The 15,432-nt window shown below is 38.6% G+C and overlaps 1 protein-coding gene across 1 annotated transcript in view; it reads right to left on the reverse strand.

Annotated features, from left to right (window-relative positions):
- Positions 1-15,432, reverse strand: part of polr2b (RNA polymerase II subunit B) — a 58,921-nt gene that overhangs the window by 879 nt on the left and 42,610 nt on the right. The window contains exons 17-24 of the mRNA XM_055642636.1: positions 14,997-15,093; positions 14,800-14,894; positions 13,389-13,639; positions 10,675-10,764; positions 4,167-4,274; positions 3,973-4,086; positions 2,547-2,707; positions 805-1,000 (exon numbers count right to left, since the gene is read on the reverse strand). Coding sequence (XP_055498611.1) covers positions 805-1,000; positions 2,547-2,707; positions 3,973-4,086; positions 4,167-4,274; positions 10,675-10,764; positions 13,389-13,639; positions 14,800-14,894; positions 14,997-15,093 — 1,112 coding nt within the window. The remainder of the gene's footprint in view (positions 1-804; positions 1,001-2,546; positions 2,708-3,972; positions 4,087-4,166; positions 4,275-10,674; positions 10,765-13,388; positions 13,640-14,799; positions 14,895-14,996; positions 15,094-15,432) is intronic.

The following is a 15,432-nucleotide window of genomic DNA, read 5'->3' on the forward strand; positions in this document are numbered from 1 at the left end:
ATTCATGTGGCCAGTGCAGCTGAATTTCTGATCAATGGTGACCTCTCCCATCCAGAATGTTGATGGGACCATAATAATGCCATAGAGTGCAAAGGATACCCTTTCTTTAATTGAACTTTATCTTTCTTTATCTGATTTAGATGTTATATCTGTGTATTAAATGTTGCACCCTTTGTCCTTTATCTGTGCACGTCTTGATTATATTCATGTAAAGTCTTCTTTGTCTGAATAGTACGCATGCAAAAGCTTTTCACTGTATCCCAGTACAATTGACATTAATAAACTATACTAAAATAGTTAGGTGGTCTTTTATTGGAGATGGATATTACAATTGTAATCAAACAAAAAATCTAGACATGCTGGAAATCAAATAATAACAGGAAATGTAAGAAACATTCCACTGGTCAAGCAGCATCTGTGGAATGTCAACCAGTTAAAAAAGGTCAATTAACTGTAGTTTAGTCAGATCTCTCCAGAAACTAAAGTGGGAGAATTTAAACAGCTTTTGGAATGGAGATTTCCACCAGCTTTCCTCTACTGAATGTAAAAGTTTGAAATGGGAGGTTATTCATGCATTCTGTATTAGATTATTGCTTTTCTTTGTGCATGATCTGTCTTTTATACAGGGGGAAATACTTCAACTAGGATCTGAATGTGCTGTATGTCCACATAGCATACTCACTCATTCCACAAATCAAAAGATATTTCACTTCAACCAACACAACTTAAGAGAGTACAAGTGGTTAAACTGCAACATATTTGTCCGATCTGCAGAAAAATCACTAAGTAGAGTTTGACACACACCTGAGTTTTGTTACGGCATCCTCTGCATTCGTAAGTGTGTGTTCTAGTATTGGCAATTGCCATGAGTCCGCATAGGTTGCATACATGCACCTGATATGGATCAGAAACCTCAAACAGCCTCTCTTTCAAAAACTGGGCTGCACCGTGAGCAATCTGACAATCTCGTTCCATCTCCCCAAAACGTAGACCACCGTCGCTGAAAGGAAAATCAAATCAAACATCAAACTTTACTGCTGGGAGTCAAAGGCTTGAAAAAAGGTTTGTAAATGAAAGTAATTTGTCTTTCTGAAAGTTTTCCCAAATCCTGCTTGAAATCCTCATCCAGATACCTGCCCCATCCCAACACACTTATGTACAATGGTCTTAGGTGATAGAAATGGAGCCATGCCTGGACTTATAACCATATAACATATAACCATATAACAATTACAGCACGGAAACAGGCCATCTCGACCCTTCTAGTCCGTGCCTAACACATAATCTCCCCTAGTCCCATATACCTGCGCTCAGACCATAACCCTCCATTCCCTTCCCATCCATATAACTATCCAATTTATTTTTAAATGATAAAAATGAACCTGCCTCCACCACCTTCACTGGAAGCTCATTCCACACAGCTACCACTCTCTGAGTAAAGAAGTTCCCCCTCATGTTACCCCTAAACTTCAGTCCCTTAATTCTCATGTCATGTCCCCTTGTTTGAATCTTCCCTACTCTCAGTGGGAAAAGCTTTTCCACGTCAACTCTGTCTATCCCTCTCATCATTTAAAAAACCTCTATCGAGTCCCCCCCTTAACCTTCTGCGCTCCAAAGAATAAAGCCCTAACTTGTTCAACCTTTCTCTGTAACTTAGTTGCTGAAACCCAGGCAACATTCTAGTAAATATGATTATGATTCAACATGATTATCACTCTTTCAGGACATTAAGCATTTATTCCATCCACTCTTAATACATGAAAACATTATTTTCATTTTTTTTTAATTCACAATTATGAACATGAAGCATTAACCATCTACAAGATCATTGACCATGGGTATTTTGAAGTTATCTCTCAAACTCTTATTCTTTCTCATCCAGGATAATGTCTGCAAAGCATGGAATAACTATGACCTAAGCCACACCATGCAACAAGTAAATATATTTGTTTATCCATTATTTATGGGAAAAAAATACTGGAATTACCCAACAGAATTTTGTGAATACTTATACCACAGAAACTTGATCGGTTCATGGTATTTAAGCGTTAAAAATGAAAACATATTCAATTGTACTGGACACAAAGTGCTGGAGTAACTTAGTAGGTCAGGTAGCATCTCTGGAAAAAAAGGATAGGTGCCGTTTCGGTTTGGGTCCTTTCTTCCGACCTTCATATCTGAAGCAGGATCCTGACCCAAAATGTCATCTATCCATGTTTTCCAGAGATGCTGTCTAACCCACTGAGTTGCTCCAGCACTTTTACTATTATTATTAGCCAGCATCTGCAATTCCATGTATCTTCAATAATACTCGGCCAGTTACATCTTCACCATTACTGCGGAAATTGTCTCAAGAATTTGCAGATAAATTTAAGAATTTAAAACAATTTAAATTGAAAAAGGTTTTGATATCAAAAAGATCATGTAGCAAGGAATTCATATAAGATCAAAAATAGCAGATGGTCCATGTGATATTACACTGGAGTATTACTCAAAACGGATACAACTTCAAAAACAAGTGAAATACATGCCTAGTTTCAGCTTACCGAGATCTACCCTCCATAGGTTGTCTATTAAGGATCTGAACAGGTCCTCGTGCACGGGAATGAATTTTGTCATCCACCATATGTTTCAGACGTTGGTAGTAAGTGGGACCAATAAAGATCTGTGATGTGAGTTTACGCCCTGTAAATCCATTGTATAAAACCTAAAATGAGAGGGAATACGTTAATAAATGTAAACATTTTGCTTTAGTGCAAACAAAGGCAGCTGGGCACTCTCGTTTCCTCCCAAGTCCCAATGATGTGTGGGTTTGTAGATTAATTGGCCTCTTTAAATTGCCCCAAGTCTGTCAGCAGTGGATGGAGAAAGTGGGATAACATAGAACTATGTGTGAACAGGTAATCGATTGTCGGTGTGGACTCGGTGGGCTGAAGCGCCTGATCCATGCCGTATCTCTAAACTAAACTAAAGATGTTGAACATGCTACCTAGAATATGGAGGATTATCAAATAGCTTTCAAAAGATCTTTCTACTGGGAATATCACCTAATTTGTGTGCCCCATGTGACTAAAATATTGATGAATCCATTCCCAAAGCAAGTCTTTTGCATTAAAAAAATCTAGTATGGCATATTTAAATGTTTTTAATGAAAGTACTCAATCGTAATTTATTTCATATTAAGGACAAGAAAGAGTTGATTAATTTGATTAATCATAGATATCCTAACGGGAAGTTGGCGTTGGAAATTAGCGATTAGATTTAAATGGAATCTTTAATTCAGTCTGAAAGGCTGAATTAAGGATTAACTTCTGTCCATAAATTTGCAGTTGAAACGCAGTCAGTGAGGAAATTAGGTGGGGGTCTTTGACAAATATTAGGATACCAATCTTATTTTTGTGTTATACATATTCAGAAAGTGATGCTGCAGCATGCCTAGAACATCAAGCCACAGAGCTTAGAGCTACATTTGTAGCCGAGTGCATCTTGGACTGATTTATCCAAGAGACCTGTTAAAAAAAGAGCACAGTCAAAAATCTCAGATTTGTGTGGTGCTGCAAGAGCTGCATGTCTTTTGTTCTGTGACCACTTAAGAAAACTTCTACTTGGTACTGTTGATTTGTTTTGGACTGCACTGGACTGATCAAAAATATCTTCATTCAAATTTTGACCAAAACCTGTCATGGAAACTTCATCAACTGCCAACAATAGCCAAAAGAGACGGCGTAAATGTTGATTTAGAGGATGTCAAGTTTCAAATAAAAACACTCTTTTCCTAGAGGCCTCTTGTCGGGCTGTTTTAGTCTGTGCTCAGAAGCTGACAGAAGAAAGGCAAATTCATCTCACAATACTCAAATTGTGTGACCAGAGGGTTCTGACAATGTTTGTATTATTATACAGCTATCATTAAAAACTTGTGCCAGGTTGTACAAATTATTTTCCGTGTGGATATATACACAAAGAGACAATTACCTCATTGCCTCGGAGGTGGTACCCATAGTCTGATAATAGGTTAGAAATCTTCTGCACATTAACAGCATCATTGAAAGGTGTTGCATCACCAATTTCACCCTTATTTGCTGATACCTAAAAGCATATCAAATGAATGAGTGTAAACAATTGTATTTTTATTAAAACAGTTAATTTCTGATCGACTTTAAACATACCTTCCCTTGCAGACACTCAATCAAGTGACCAATTGTCATTCGAGAAGGAATGGCATGTGGATTGATTATAATATCTGGGGTGATACCTTCGCAGGTGAATGGCATATCCTAAAATGAAACAATAACTGAAGCATTAGTAACTTATTGATGGGGAGGAATGAATGAAAGCATTGCAGGCACAAGAGACAGCAGATGCTGGAACCTTGAGCAAAACCAAGTGCAGAAGGAATTCAGCACACAAGGATGCATCTGGGGAGGGAAACGGACAGACAACAGTTCATTTCAGGGACCTTTCTTCAGACGGATTCAAAGGAGCATTGGTCTGAAGAAGGGTCCCAATCCGAAATGCAACTGTCCACTTCTCTCCACAGATGCTGTTTGACCTACTGAGTTCAACACCTATTCTTTAAAATAAATGGTATACAGCAGAGTGTTACAAGATGCTTCATAAGAAAGATATCAACCAAAATCTGACATAATACTACAGGATATATTAAGGCAAAAGTCTTAAACGTAAAAAGGTACAACCTACATTCTAGTTGCAATGGAAGTAAAGTATATGTCAAGCTTCATGATTGCTGCCCACTCTAGCTCCACAGTTCCCATAAGTTTCTATAACTGCTTGGCTCCCAACGCATTGTAAGTAAGCCACTGCTACCCTTCTGTAAGACACTTGGTCAAAGTTGCCAGGAGATTAAGCCCAACCCATAAACCAGCTTAAAGGTCTTTTGACGGTGTTATATTCCGGACGGCAGAATGAATAACAACTTACACGCAGTTGCCTGGATCACGAGAGAGAGAGATTTATTACCCAACATTCCCAGCTTATATTTAACACCAACTCATTAACATATACATGAATATGTATGAATACATTACACTGCTCTCCTTTTTTTAAGTATTAAATCTAAGTACTCAGTTACAATTTAGTTGTTGTGATACTTGATTTAAACCAGTATTTATGAAATCTTAAATGATAAACACAATATATTTATTTTACATATCTACACATTTACGTTTTACTTATACAGTGAGTTACTTAATTTACAAACCTAATCTGACTACTGGTTTATGGATCGTGCCTGATCGTCTAACAGTAACAGTAAGTGTTGACTCAACTGTAGGCTAGTTTGGCTCTACTTTAGTACCCTGACTTTGAACAGAGGAATCTGTTTCTTTGTCTGTACTAACTGAGCTTTGTGTTTCAATCACAGTGGTCTCTTCCAACTCACTTTCAGATAAATACTCAGGGATTAGGACTACATGCTCAGTTTTTGGTTCATCTTTGGCTGGAATCATTTGATCAACATGAACACTTTTGATCCTATCTCCAACTTCACCTATGTATCTTTTTGTTCCACACACTTCCACTATTTTCCCAACATCCCATTTCTCGACTGGGCGTTGGGAGGACTGAGAACACGAACCTGCTCATCTGGCTTGAAGTACCTCTCCTTTTTGTGGGAGTCAAAATGGCATTTTTGACAACTGTTTTTTGCTCAGCTCTCAAGGCCAGATTGGGTTGAACTAGACTTAGGCATATTCTTAGCATTCTCTTCATCAACAGTTCTGCAGGTGAGTAACCTGTTGTTGTGTGTTGTGTGGTTCTGTACTTCAGCAAGAAACTAGCAAAATGATGTTTCATGAGAGCATCTTTGACAATTCTAAGGCCTTTCCGCCGCCCCGTTGGAGGCTGGATGGTATGGGGGAACATGTGTGTGTTTTACACCATTCCGACCTTTCTGAACGAAACTGATGCAAAAATTGATATCAACTCATCTATGGTACACTCAGTGGTAGTGCTTGACCCCATATGTTTAATTTCAATCCATTTGGAATGACTATCTACTAGCACCAGAAAATGATCATTACCCTTTCCACAAAAATCTACATGAACTCTCTGAAAAGGTCTACTTGGCCATGACCAGGGTTGCAGTGGTGTTTTTGGTGGTTTACTCCAGCCATTTTGGCAGACACTACATTTGCTCATCAGTGACTCGATGTCACTGTCAATACCAGGCCAATACACAAAACATCTGGCAATTGACTTCATGTTTACTATGCCAGGATGTTCGGCATGAAGTTCATTCATAATTTTGTTTCTCAAAGACTCTGGTACAACCACAACCACTTAATGCATCCCTGCTCACATGATATTTCTTGGCATTGATTATGGAAAGGCTTCAGCTCAGAGTTCAGACCTGAGTTCAATCCACTATCGATTTCAGTCCAACCACTATCGATTTCAGTCCAATGTTTGTTCATAGACCCTCTTCAGCGGTGTCTTTCTCTGTTTCTGCTGCAATTTCTGTTGCAGTCACTGGTAAATCTTCACCTGCAACTTGCAGTGTGTAGATTGAGTTCTCACTTCCCACCTCAGAGTTCTCATGGGGCAACCGGGACAACGCATCTTCAACTGCGTTGCACTTGGAGCTTCTGTACTCAACCTTGTAGTCATACTGGGACAACAAAATTGCGCAGCGCTGCATCCTTGATGCCCCCATGGAAGGTATAGCTGACTTGGGACCAAGAATCACTAGTAGTGGTTTGTGATCAGGCACTAAGGTGAATGGTCTTTCGAGAAGAAACTGATGGAATTTCTTGATTCCGATCACGATGCTGAGTGCTTCCTATCCTACCTGTGTGTAATTACACTCACTCGGTGATAGGGTGCAGGATGCAAAAGCAATAGGCTTTTGCTGTCCGTCATTCATTACGTGGGAGATCACTGCACCTACACCTTAACTTGAAGCATCACAAGCAAGTTTCACCTCGCGTGTCATATCACAGTGAACAAGGAGTCTGTCACTTGTCAAGTTTTCCTTGCAGATGTCATATGCGCATTGCTGTTCTTTTCCCCCATGTCCATTTCACATCTTTTTGCAGCAGATGATGTAGTGGCTTTAGCACAGTTGCTAAATCTTGAAGGAATCGTGCATAGAACTGCACCATCCCAAGAAATGATCGTAGCTCTGACACATTGTTGGGTTTTGGAGCATTCACTTTTGCTTCCACTTTCGCCTTCACATGGCGAAGTCCGTTGCAATCTACTTTGAGTCCAAGGTAGACCACCTCTGACTGCGCAAATGCACATTTACTTTGTCGCAGTTTGACATTGTGGCAGTTCAGTCGCGTGAACTGCTTGCTCAACAATTTCCAGATGTTCTACCATGCTCTGTGTGAATATCAGTAGATGATCCTGGTTGCACACACAGTGCGGAATGCCTTGTAACATTTTGTCCATGAAGGACTGGAACATTTTCGGGGAGGATTTCACACCATAGGGCAGCTTTGTATATGAATACAAGCACTTACGTGTGTTGATAATCAAGTACTGTTGACTTTCTTTGTCGACATTGAGTTCGGCATAGGCGCGAGATTAATCCAGTTTAGTGAAGACTCGTGCTCCGCTAAGTACTGCGTACAGACCTTGTGAGGTTGGTAACGGATATGGTTCGTCATCAACGGCGTGGTTGATTGTGACTTTGTAGTCACTGTATAGTCGAACAGTTTTGTCGGCCTTGGGTACGGCCATAATTGCCGTTGCCCTGTTACTCTGGTCTGTCTTTACGAGTACGCCATTCCGCTCTAACCTGTCGAGTTCTTCCTCCACTTGTTGCTTTGGTGCATATGGTACAGGTCTTGGTCGACAATACGCAGGTTTCACATCTTGCTTAAGTTGAATGTGTGCAGAGTACCCCGTTATTCAAGTGTAACTGTCAGCAGAAATGTTTGCATGTTTGCTTATGATGTTTTCAAGAAGTGATTTGGACAAATTGACGCTGAAAATGTTCTTCCAGTCAAATTCTATTCTACTCAGCCAATCCTTTCCAAGGAGGGTTGGTTTATTTCTGTAGCTGGCTACTATGATGGGCAGTGTTACTGACTGAGCATTATACTGAACTTTACAGTTAATTTGTCCACATGTCTCCAAAACTTCGCCCGAGTAGGTTCTCAGCTTGACCTTACTCTCAAACCATGGCATCTGTGGGAACTTTGTTTCGTACAGGTCTCTGCTCATGACCGAACAATCTGCTGCCGTGTCAATGCACATATCGATTAACTGTTCATTTATCATTACTTTAGTTCAAAAGTCCTTGCCTTGACTGGTTGTAGGCTTATCGATGTTGGTTGCATAAATGGTGTACAACCTAAGTTCATTTCCATCTGGGTTCATCAAGTTATGAACTCCTTTTTGGTGTTGTCACTTGTTTCCTGCAGATTGTTGATTTCCTGTTTTAAGCTTGGCCCTACATGCTGAGGCGATATGGCCTTTCTTCTGGCAGTTATAGCACTTGGCCATTTTGAACTGGCAAAATTGGGATGAGTGATTACCATTGCAATGATAACAACTGGCTGAACTCAACTCCCCGCCATACTTTTGGTTTTGGTTTAGTGCCTCTTGGTTTGGCCATAGGCGCTGCCTTCTGATTGTAAACGGCCACTGCAGTCCTTGGTGGACAAAACTTTCAAGCATTCTTTGATGCCATCTCCATTGTGGTAGCAATCTTGCATGCTTTCTCGAATGTAAGATCTGGAGTGTTCATGAGTCTGGACTGAATTCGTTCATCCACTAGACCACAAACAAATCTGTTGCGTAGTGACAGGTTCCAAAGTTACAGTGCAAAGTTAAGTGTTTCAAGGCAACAATGTACTCATTGATTGTCTCATTCTGCTTCTGGTTTCTAGTACCAAATTTATAACTTTCTGCAATTTCCAGAGGCTTTGGGTTGAAGTGGTCCTCCAACTTCTTCATGTCATTGAATGGCATCAATTCATGAGTGTGTCGTACACTTCAGGACCGATCTCCGTGAGCACAATCGCTTTCATGCGTTCGCAAACTACTTTATTTGTTTCAGTCACTATCTCTCCTTCACCACTAATCTCCATTATGTTGTTTGCCGTGAAAAACATGTTTGCCCTCTCCATATAGCTGAATGGCTCTCTCCTCGTCAAAAGTGCCAAGGTTTCCGATGTAGCCCGTGGACGCTGCCATCATGTTGTTCTCTTTTTTTTTAAATGTCCGTTCAAAACCCCGATTTCCTGTCTGTTCTGGTGTAACAATTCACCTAAAACATAGCTGTACAAACGCTATTCAGCTTGAAGAACTCGACAAAAACAATCTTATACAATCCCAAGGATGTTGTGACAAACTCTCGACGATTTGTCCAGCTGCCGTTTTAAACTACAGTCCCCTGCATAGAAGGATCTGCGGCCTATTGTGTCCGTCTCGCAAACAACTGCGACACAACTCCGTATTTACTGTTTAAAATGTTAAACAATACTGCATGTTGCCAAACATTCCTGCACTGTATTTAAAGGATGAGTTTACAAACTCTATCCCATCCTTGTCGCCAATTTTGTTACCTTCTGGACGGCAGAATGAATAACAACTTACAGGAGGTTGCCTGGATCACGAGAGATTTATTACCCAACATTCCTTGCTTATATTGAACACACAAACTCTGAATATGTATGAATACATTACAGACGGTTTGTATCATTGGAAGGTACTTTCATTATTTTGCATCTGCAGACAGTTTAATTTTTTCAATAAATTAATTAAAATATTATAACCATAATGAAATCACACAAGAGCTATTGATTAATAATGCACACATTGAAATAAGGAAAATAAATCAAAGGGTGGCATTGTGGCGCAACGGTAGAATTGCTGCCTTTGAGCGCCAGAGACCCGGGTTCAATCCTGACTACGGGTTCCATCTACAGAGTTTGTACTTTACCCATGACCTGCGTTGGGTATCTCAGAGATCTTCGGTTTCCTCCCACACTCCAAAGGCGTACAAGTTTGTAGGTTAATTGGCTTGGTTTAATTGTAAATTGTCCTTTGTGTGTGTAGGATAGTGTTAATGTGCAGGGATTGCTGGTCAGGGTGAACTCTGGGGCCCAAGGGCCTGTTTCCACTCTGTATCTCTTAACTTATATACACCTACCTTTTGATAGTCAGTAACCCATTAAAAATGCATAGCTATGACTGCTGTGGTCGGGTAGCCTGATACAAAGTGCATCAGGCCCCCTCAGTTCAGCAATTTACCAACTTTTCCCAGACCCAGTCATGAGTTTAACTCCAGGGCAAAAGGTTAGTCAGCATATTTAGACTTCCATGTTGCACTGTTCTGAGATGGAAACCTAAATGGAACACGCTGATGAGGATACTGTGGCAAGCCATCAGCACCCTCCTGTTCAAAAATATTGCCAAAGTACAATTAAGCAAATGAACTATAGGTAATAAAATCACGTGCTCACTGGTCAAAGGTAGAAGACAATCTAATTAAACATTTCTATTAATAGTGAAACAAAACACTTGATTCTAAAACAGATGATCAGAGAATATATTTCTTTAATTACTGCCTGGCTTGCAGAACAGTTCCAACAATTCCACTTTTATTTTAATAATCCCAGAGTCTGTTGTTCAAATTTTGGCAGTCAACTATATGCCCAACATTTCTGATCCATTTTCTGAACCCATACCATATGAATACCTCACCTCTTGTCTGTACTGGATACCACATGTACCCTTCTGGCCATGGCGACTGGCAAATTTATCTCCAATTTGTGGAATTCGGACTGACCGCACCTGCACACAAAGAGCATGGGGATTATGCATGACTAATAAAGTGAGAAGTGATATAATTGTCTTTTCAATTTTTTCTGCTTGTACCTTAGTGGAAAGGGCAAAATAGTGTAATATCTGCCAAAATTATATCAATGGTTATACAAACCAAAATTACACTGATTGATCCAATTTCAGTTTTCCAAGTCCTTTCTCAAGTACCCAAATATATATTTTACTCCCCTAAATTTAAAAGCACCTTTTCATATTTTATAACATTAAGAAACTGTTTAATTTAGTGAGAATGTGGCATGTTTTAGACACATTGAGATGGTGAAAACAGCCATTCCATTTGAACCACATCAGTTTACATAAAGAAGGTACTCAAACAATACCTCTAGACTGGATATTCCATCATTTTGACTTATCAGTGAAATAGTGGCACTAAATATCGCAGCCGGAATGGAGTACCACTTGCTGCAGTATATTCTATACCCAATACACATTGCAGCTACTGTATGGCAATGTATATTTAAAATGGTGGAAAGGATGCTGGCTGGCATACATTTTCTTTATTTTTTTGAAGATCTATTAATACAGCAATTGGAGATATTTTATTATCAATTCCTTCCACCATCAGTGGTCAAAGTATGTGACAATTCAAATGCATAGTTATCAAGATGTTGATGCTTGAGAGTTACAATGTAAGCAATTATCAAGAGGGGACTAAACTCAGTCTTGATGGAGATGATCAGTGCCTTGCAGCTGTCTGATGCAATGTAACTTGCAATTTACTAGTGTGAACCTATGTAGGGCATGAAAATAGGGAATTATAAAAATGAGCCAACTGCAAAATGTGCAATCAACTGTGAATAGTTAATACTCTGACCATACGATGGATGGAAGAACACAAATGAAATATCCAAGGACATTTGGGTCTAAGACTTAGGGAACTGAAGGAACTGCAAACATGTCCTCGGTTGAAATAACTGGTCCCCTGTTCCCCTTCACCAGGGGCTTAAATAAAAAACCAAGAATGCTGGAAATAGCATCTTTAGAAAGAGAAACATAACTGACATCACATGTCAAAGACTCTATGATCTGAAACATTAATTGTTTCTCGTTCCACAGATGCTGCCCGACAAGTTGAGTGTTTGAAGCATTTTGTTTTTGTTTCAGATTTCCAATACCTGCAATATATTAATTTTCATTCACTATTGATTTAAGGGCTCCAGGGTGACATTTTTACTGAAATATGATTTGATGTCACAGGTGGTCATCTTCCCCTTTGGAATTTTGTTTCTAACCATGTTTGGTCCAGAGTTGTAATGGATTTAGTGGACCTGTCCGAATCAGGTATCAGCGAACAGCTATGTGCTGACGGGCAACCATTACTTCTCTAATTGGGAATAGATCGATATGGCTGTTTACATAGATTTCATTCCTCTTGCTATTTGTAAGAAAGTCATAGGATGTCAATTTCCTACACAGATAGGAGAATGATCATATTCATGTCAAATTCATTACGCCGTATCATATCTTTTTTTTTAGGTTGAAGTTCAACATATTTAACCAATTTTTAAGCACCGATCAGTACAAATGTTTTCTAAAAATCTCATTAAAACCCAAAACAATTTTGCCTTGAGTAAAAACCCCATTAAAACATGTGCTGACATCGTTCTCTGTATGTCAGAAACAAGTTGCAACAGTGTTACAGGTAGTGCCAAGACACATTCTTATTTCATTTTGTAAGCTGTTGTGAAGAGATGATACTGCTGATTTTGAGAAACCTTCAATTTTCCCTATTACTTCATATTTGATTTATATAAATTTGTGGTGAGAAATTCAAAGTCAGCACAAATCTTTTCAAAGGCAAGTTGCTGACAAAATCAAAACTTTGCCAAGATCTAATAATGTGTAAAGATTCAAATCGTCCTCCATGAGGGTTCATAATTCAATCTCACAATGAACACCCCATCAAAAGTGCTCAACTCAGAAATCCTATTGGATCATAGGCTCCATTACTCAGTCTAATTGTGGGGTTGTCATAACAGCTTGGATATTATTGCTTGGTTCTTTATTGCATATTATCAGGATGAGAACACACTTTGAGTTACATTAAGTGAATGTTCATCCATGTTTAAACTTTGCTGCAATTTGTAGAACTTGTTGGGAATGTTTCACATTCTTTCACATTATGCAATTTTTTCTTGTTTAAATATTATGTCCTCAAATTTCTAGAGTTGATCATGGCCTTCAATTTGAGAACCAAGTATGCTACTACAAAATCAATTACATTATATTTGACATCTTTAAAAATAAAATCTTTGGTAGATCTTTTGCAAGCTTTAGAAGTTGAAAACTTCACTTTTTTTCTCTTTAAAAACAAACTGGGCTTCTTCACCATCCTCAACACAGATCTGAAAAGCCTCTTGAACTGGGCCAAACATATCAAAGAAATTGATGTTCGCTAATTAGAATCTCAGGTGCAACACTGATAGATAACGACACCAGAGAAAGGCAGACCATTAGAAATACAAATTTAGCCTGGGGAACACTTTAGAAGACATCTGTGCACCACCATTATTCCACACTTCACAAAATACTTAAAAAAAAGAAATAAAAGCAGATGTATTATGATTCATTACCCTAATTTTGCAAAATTTGTATCCCTCCTGGTTTAACGTCACCATGACCTGGTCCACAATGCCAGTCTCACTTGTCCGCAAGAAGGTGCTGCAGTCTCGTTTTGTGTACCGCCGGTTTGTGCTGTCAAGCTCATCTTCATTTTCCGGCAATGTTACAGTTTTACCAATGATCACATCGTCGCCCGACACCCTTACACCAGGTGCTATTAATCCATCTTCATCCAGTTTCTCATAAATAGCATGCCTCATACCTATAACGATAAAGGATACATCACAACAAGAGTAATAACTAACTTTTTAGCTAAACTTGACTGGCCAAACACATCAGGAATATATTAAAAACTCACTTGTATAACATCCAACTTCATTTTCCACAGCAGTTTTAGTAATGAAAGTTATAAAGTAAGCCAAACCTATTTCTAAAGATATCAACGGATATATTTGTGATAAAAAATGATCAAAGTTTTGTTCATTCAGAAGCACCATACAATATGCTAGTTTTATCTTACGTAGGATCTGATTGTTAAGTGGAATTAACTTTTGAAAAATCTACCCTTCAAGGAATGGATGCAGAACAATTAAAAACTTTCAATCATCTCAATAATAGTTTTTTTTTTTAATTAAGAACAGTCCAAACAAATACTGCTCATTTGCAGACTAGTTCTTGTTGATCTCTGCAAAATTTTGATCGAAGCAATGACAAGATAAACAGTTGAAAAAGTATGGGTGCATCCTTTGTTCGATTGGTACAGAATGAGATAAATCTAACTGTTACAAATAGGGGGAAAAAATGAAACATACTCAAACAATTTTTCATTTGTTCACTGCATATTTTTTTAAGCAGATTTTCTAATAACTAGCTATCTCTGCTAGCATAGCATGCACGTGTACATTTAGGTTAGGACAGAAACAGACTGAAATGCCGCACTTTTGTGTTTCATTGCTCACACGTGCATGAGAGGCTTAGGGATGTCACCAGTAGTGACAAGATTTGTACTCCAAAAAGACGTGAATGCCATAAGAGTAAGGGCCTGTCCCACTTTCACGACATTTTTTACTCGTGCACATTTTTCAACGCCCCAACCTACTTGATGCCACGAGTGCCTACGACTAGCACCACGACCTACCTACGACCTCCTACGACCATGCTGCGAGTACGAGTCAAGGGAAAACTCGGCAAAGGTTGTAAATTAGGTCATGAAAGTGGGACAGGCCCTTAAAGAAGAGATTTTTAAGTAAACTAGTATAACCCCCAGACTTAGAGAAAAGGGTCTTATAGAAATAAAAATGTCACAATATCTTAATGAAGTTGTTAATCAAATCTGCACAACAATCCCAAACATTAAAATGTGAATAGACAACATTTTACAATTCAGATCTAGATTGACAATTAAAATTAATTCTGGCTCACCCTGGCAAGTTTCTCGTGTAGGCCTCTCAAATACCTCCTCCTGATCAAAACCTTTTTTGGATTCTTGCTCTTTATATGAACGGTAGAATACAGACCTAACAGGACACAAATGTACTTATTCAGAAAACAAAAAACATAGGAAAAAATGGTTTAAATAGTCTAAAAATTAAAGGCTTACACACAAATGTCCAACACACCTGAAATAGCCTCTGTCCACTGCAGACCGATTCATGATGACAGAATCTTCTTGATTATAACCAGTGTACGAAGCAATTGCTACTATAGAGTTTATACCTGAAATACACAGAATATGAAAGTTTCCCCAAGATTCAAAATAACCTCCAGTTATTTTTCAAACCTTAGAATAAATGTTAAAGTTCACTTAAGTGCTTGACTAGGGAACTCATGCAAGTGAAACATATGTAATAGAAAGTCACATGAGATTTTAAACACATTAGGTTTAAAGTGAAATGTTGCCAAATAGTCTTGATAAAGACGATGAATGCTTTCAAGATAATTCTCAGTATGAAAAGATTACACAACATATAACTACTACCATCAGCCAGGAAAGATTGAACATCAAAGGACTTTATATTTCCACAACCCTAATAGTATTCAAATATGTTATCAGGT

The sequence above is a fragment of the Leucoraja erinacea genome, chromosome 1 (genome assembly GCF_028641065.1).
Source record: "Leucoraja erinacea ecotype New England chromosome 1, Leri_hhj_1, whole genome shotgun sequence".
NCBI lineage: Eukaryota > Metazoa > Chordata > Chondrichthyes > Rajiformes > Rajidae > Leucoraja > Leucoraja erinaceus.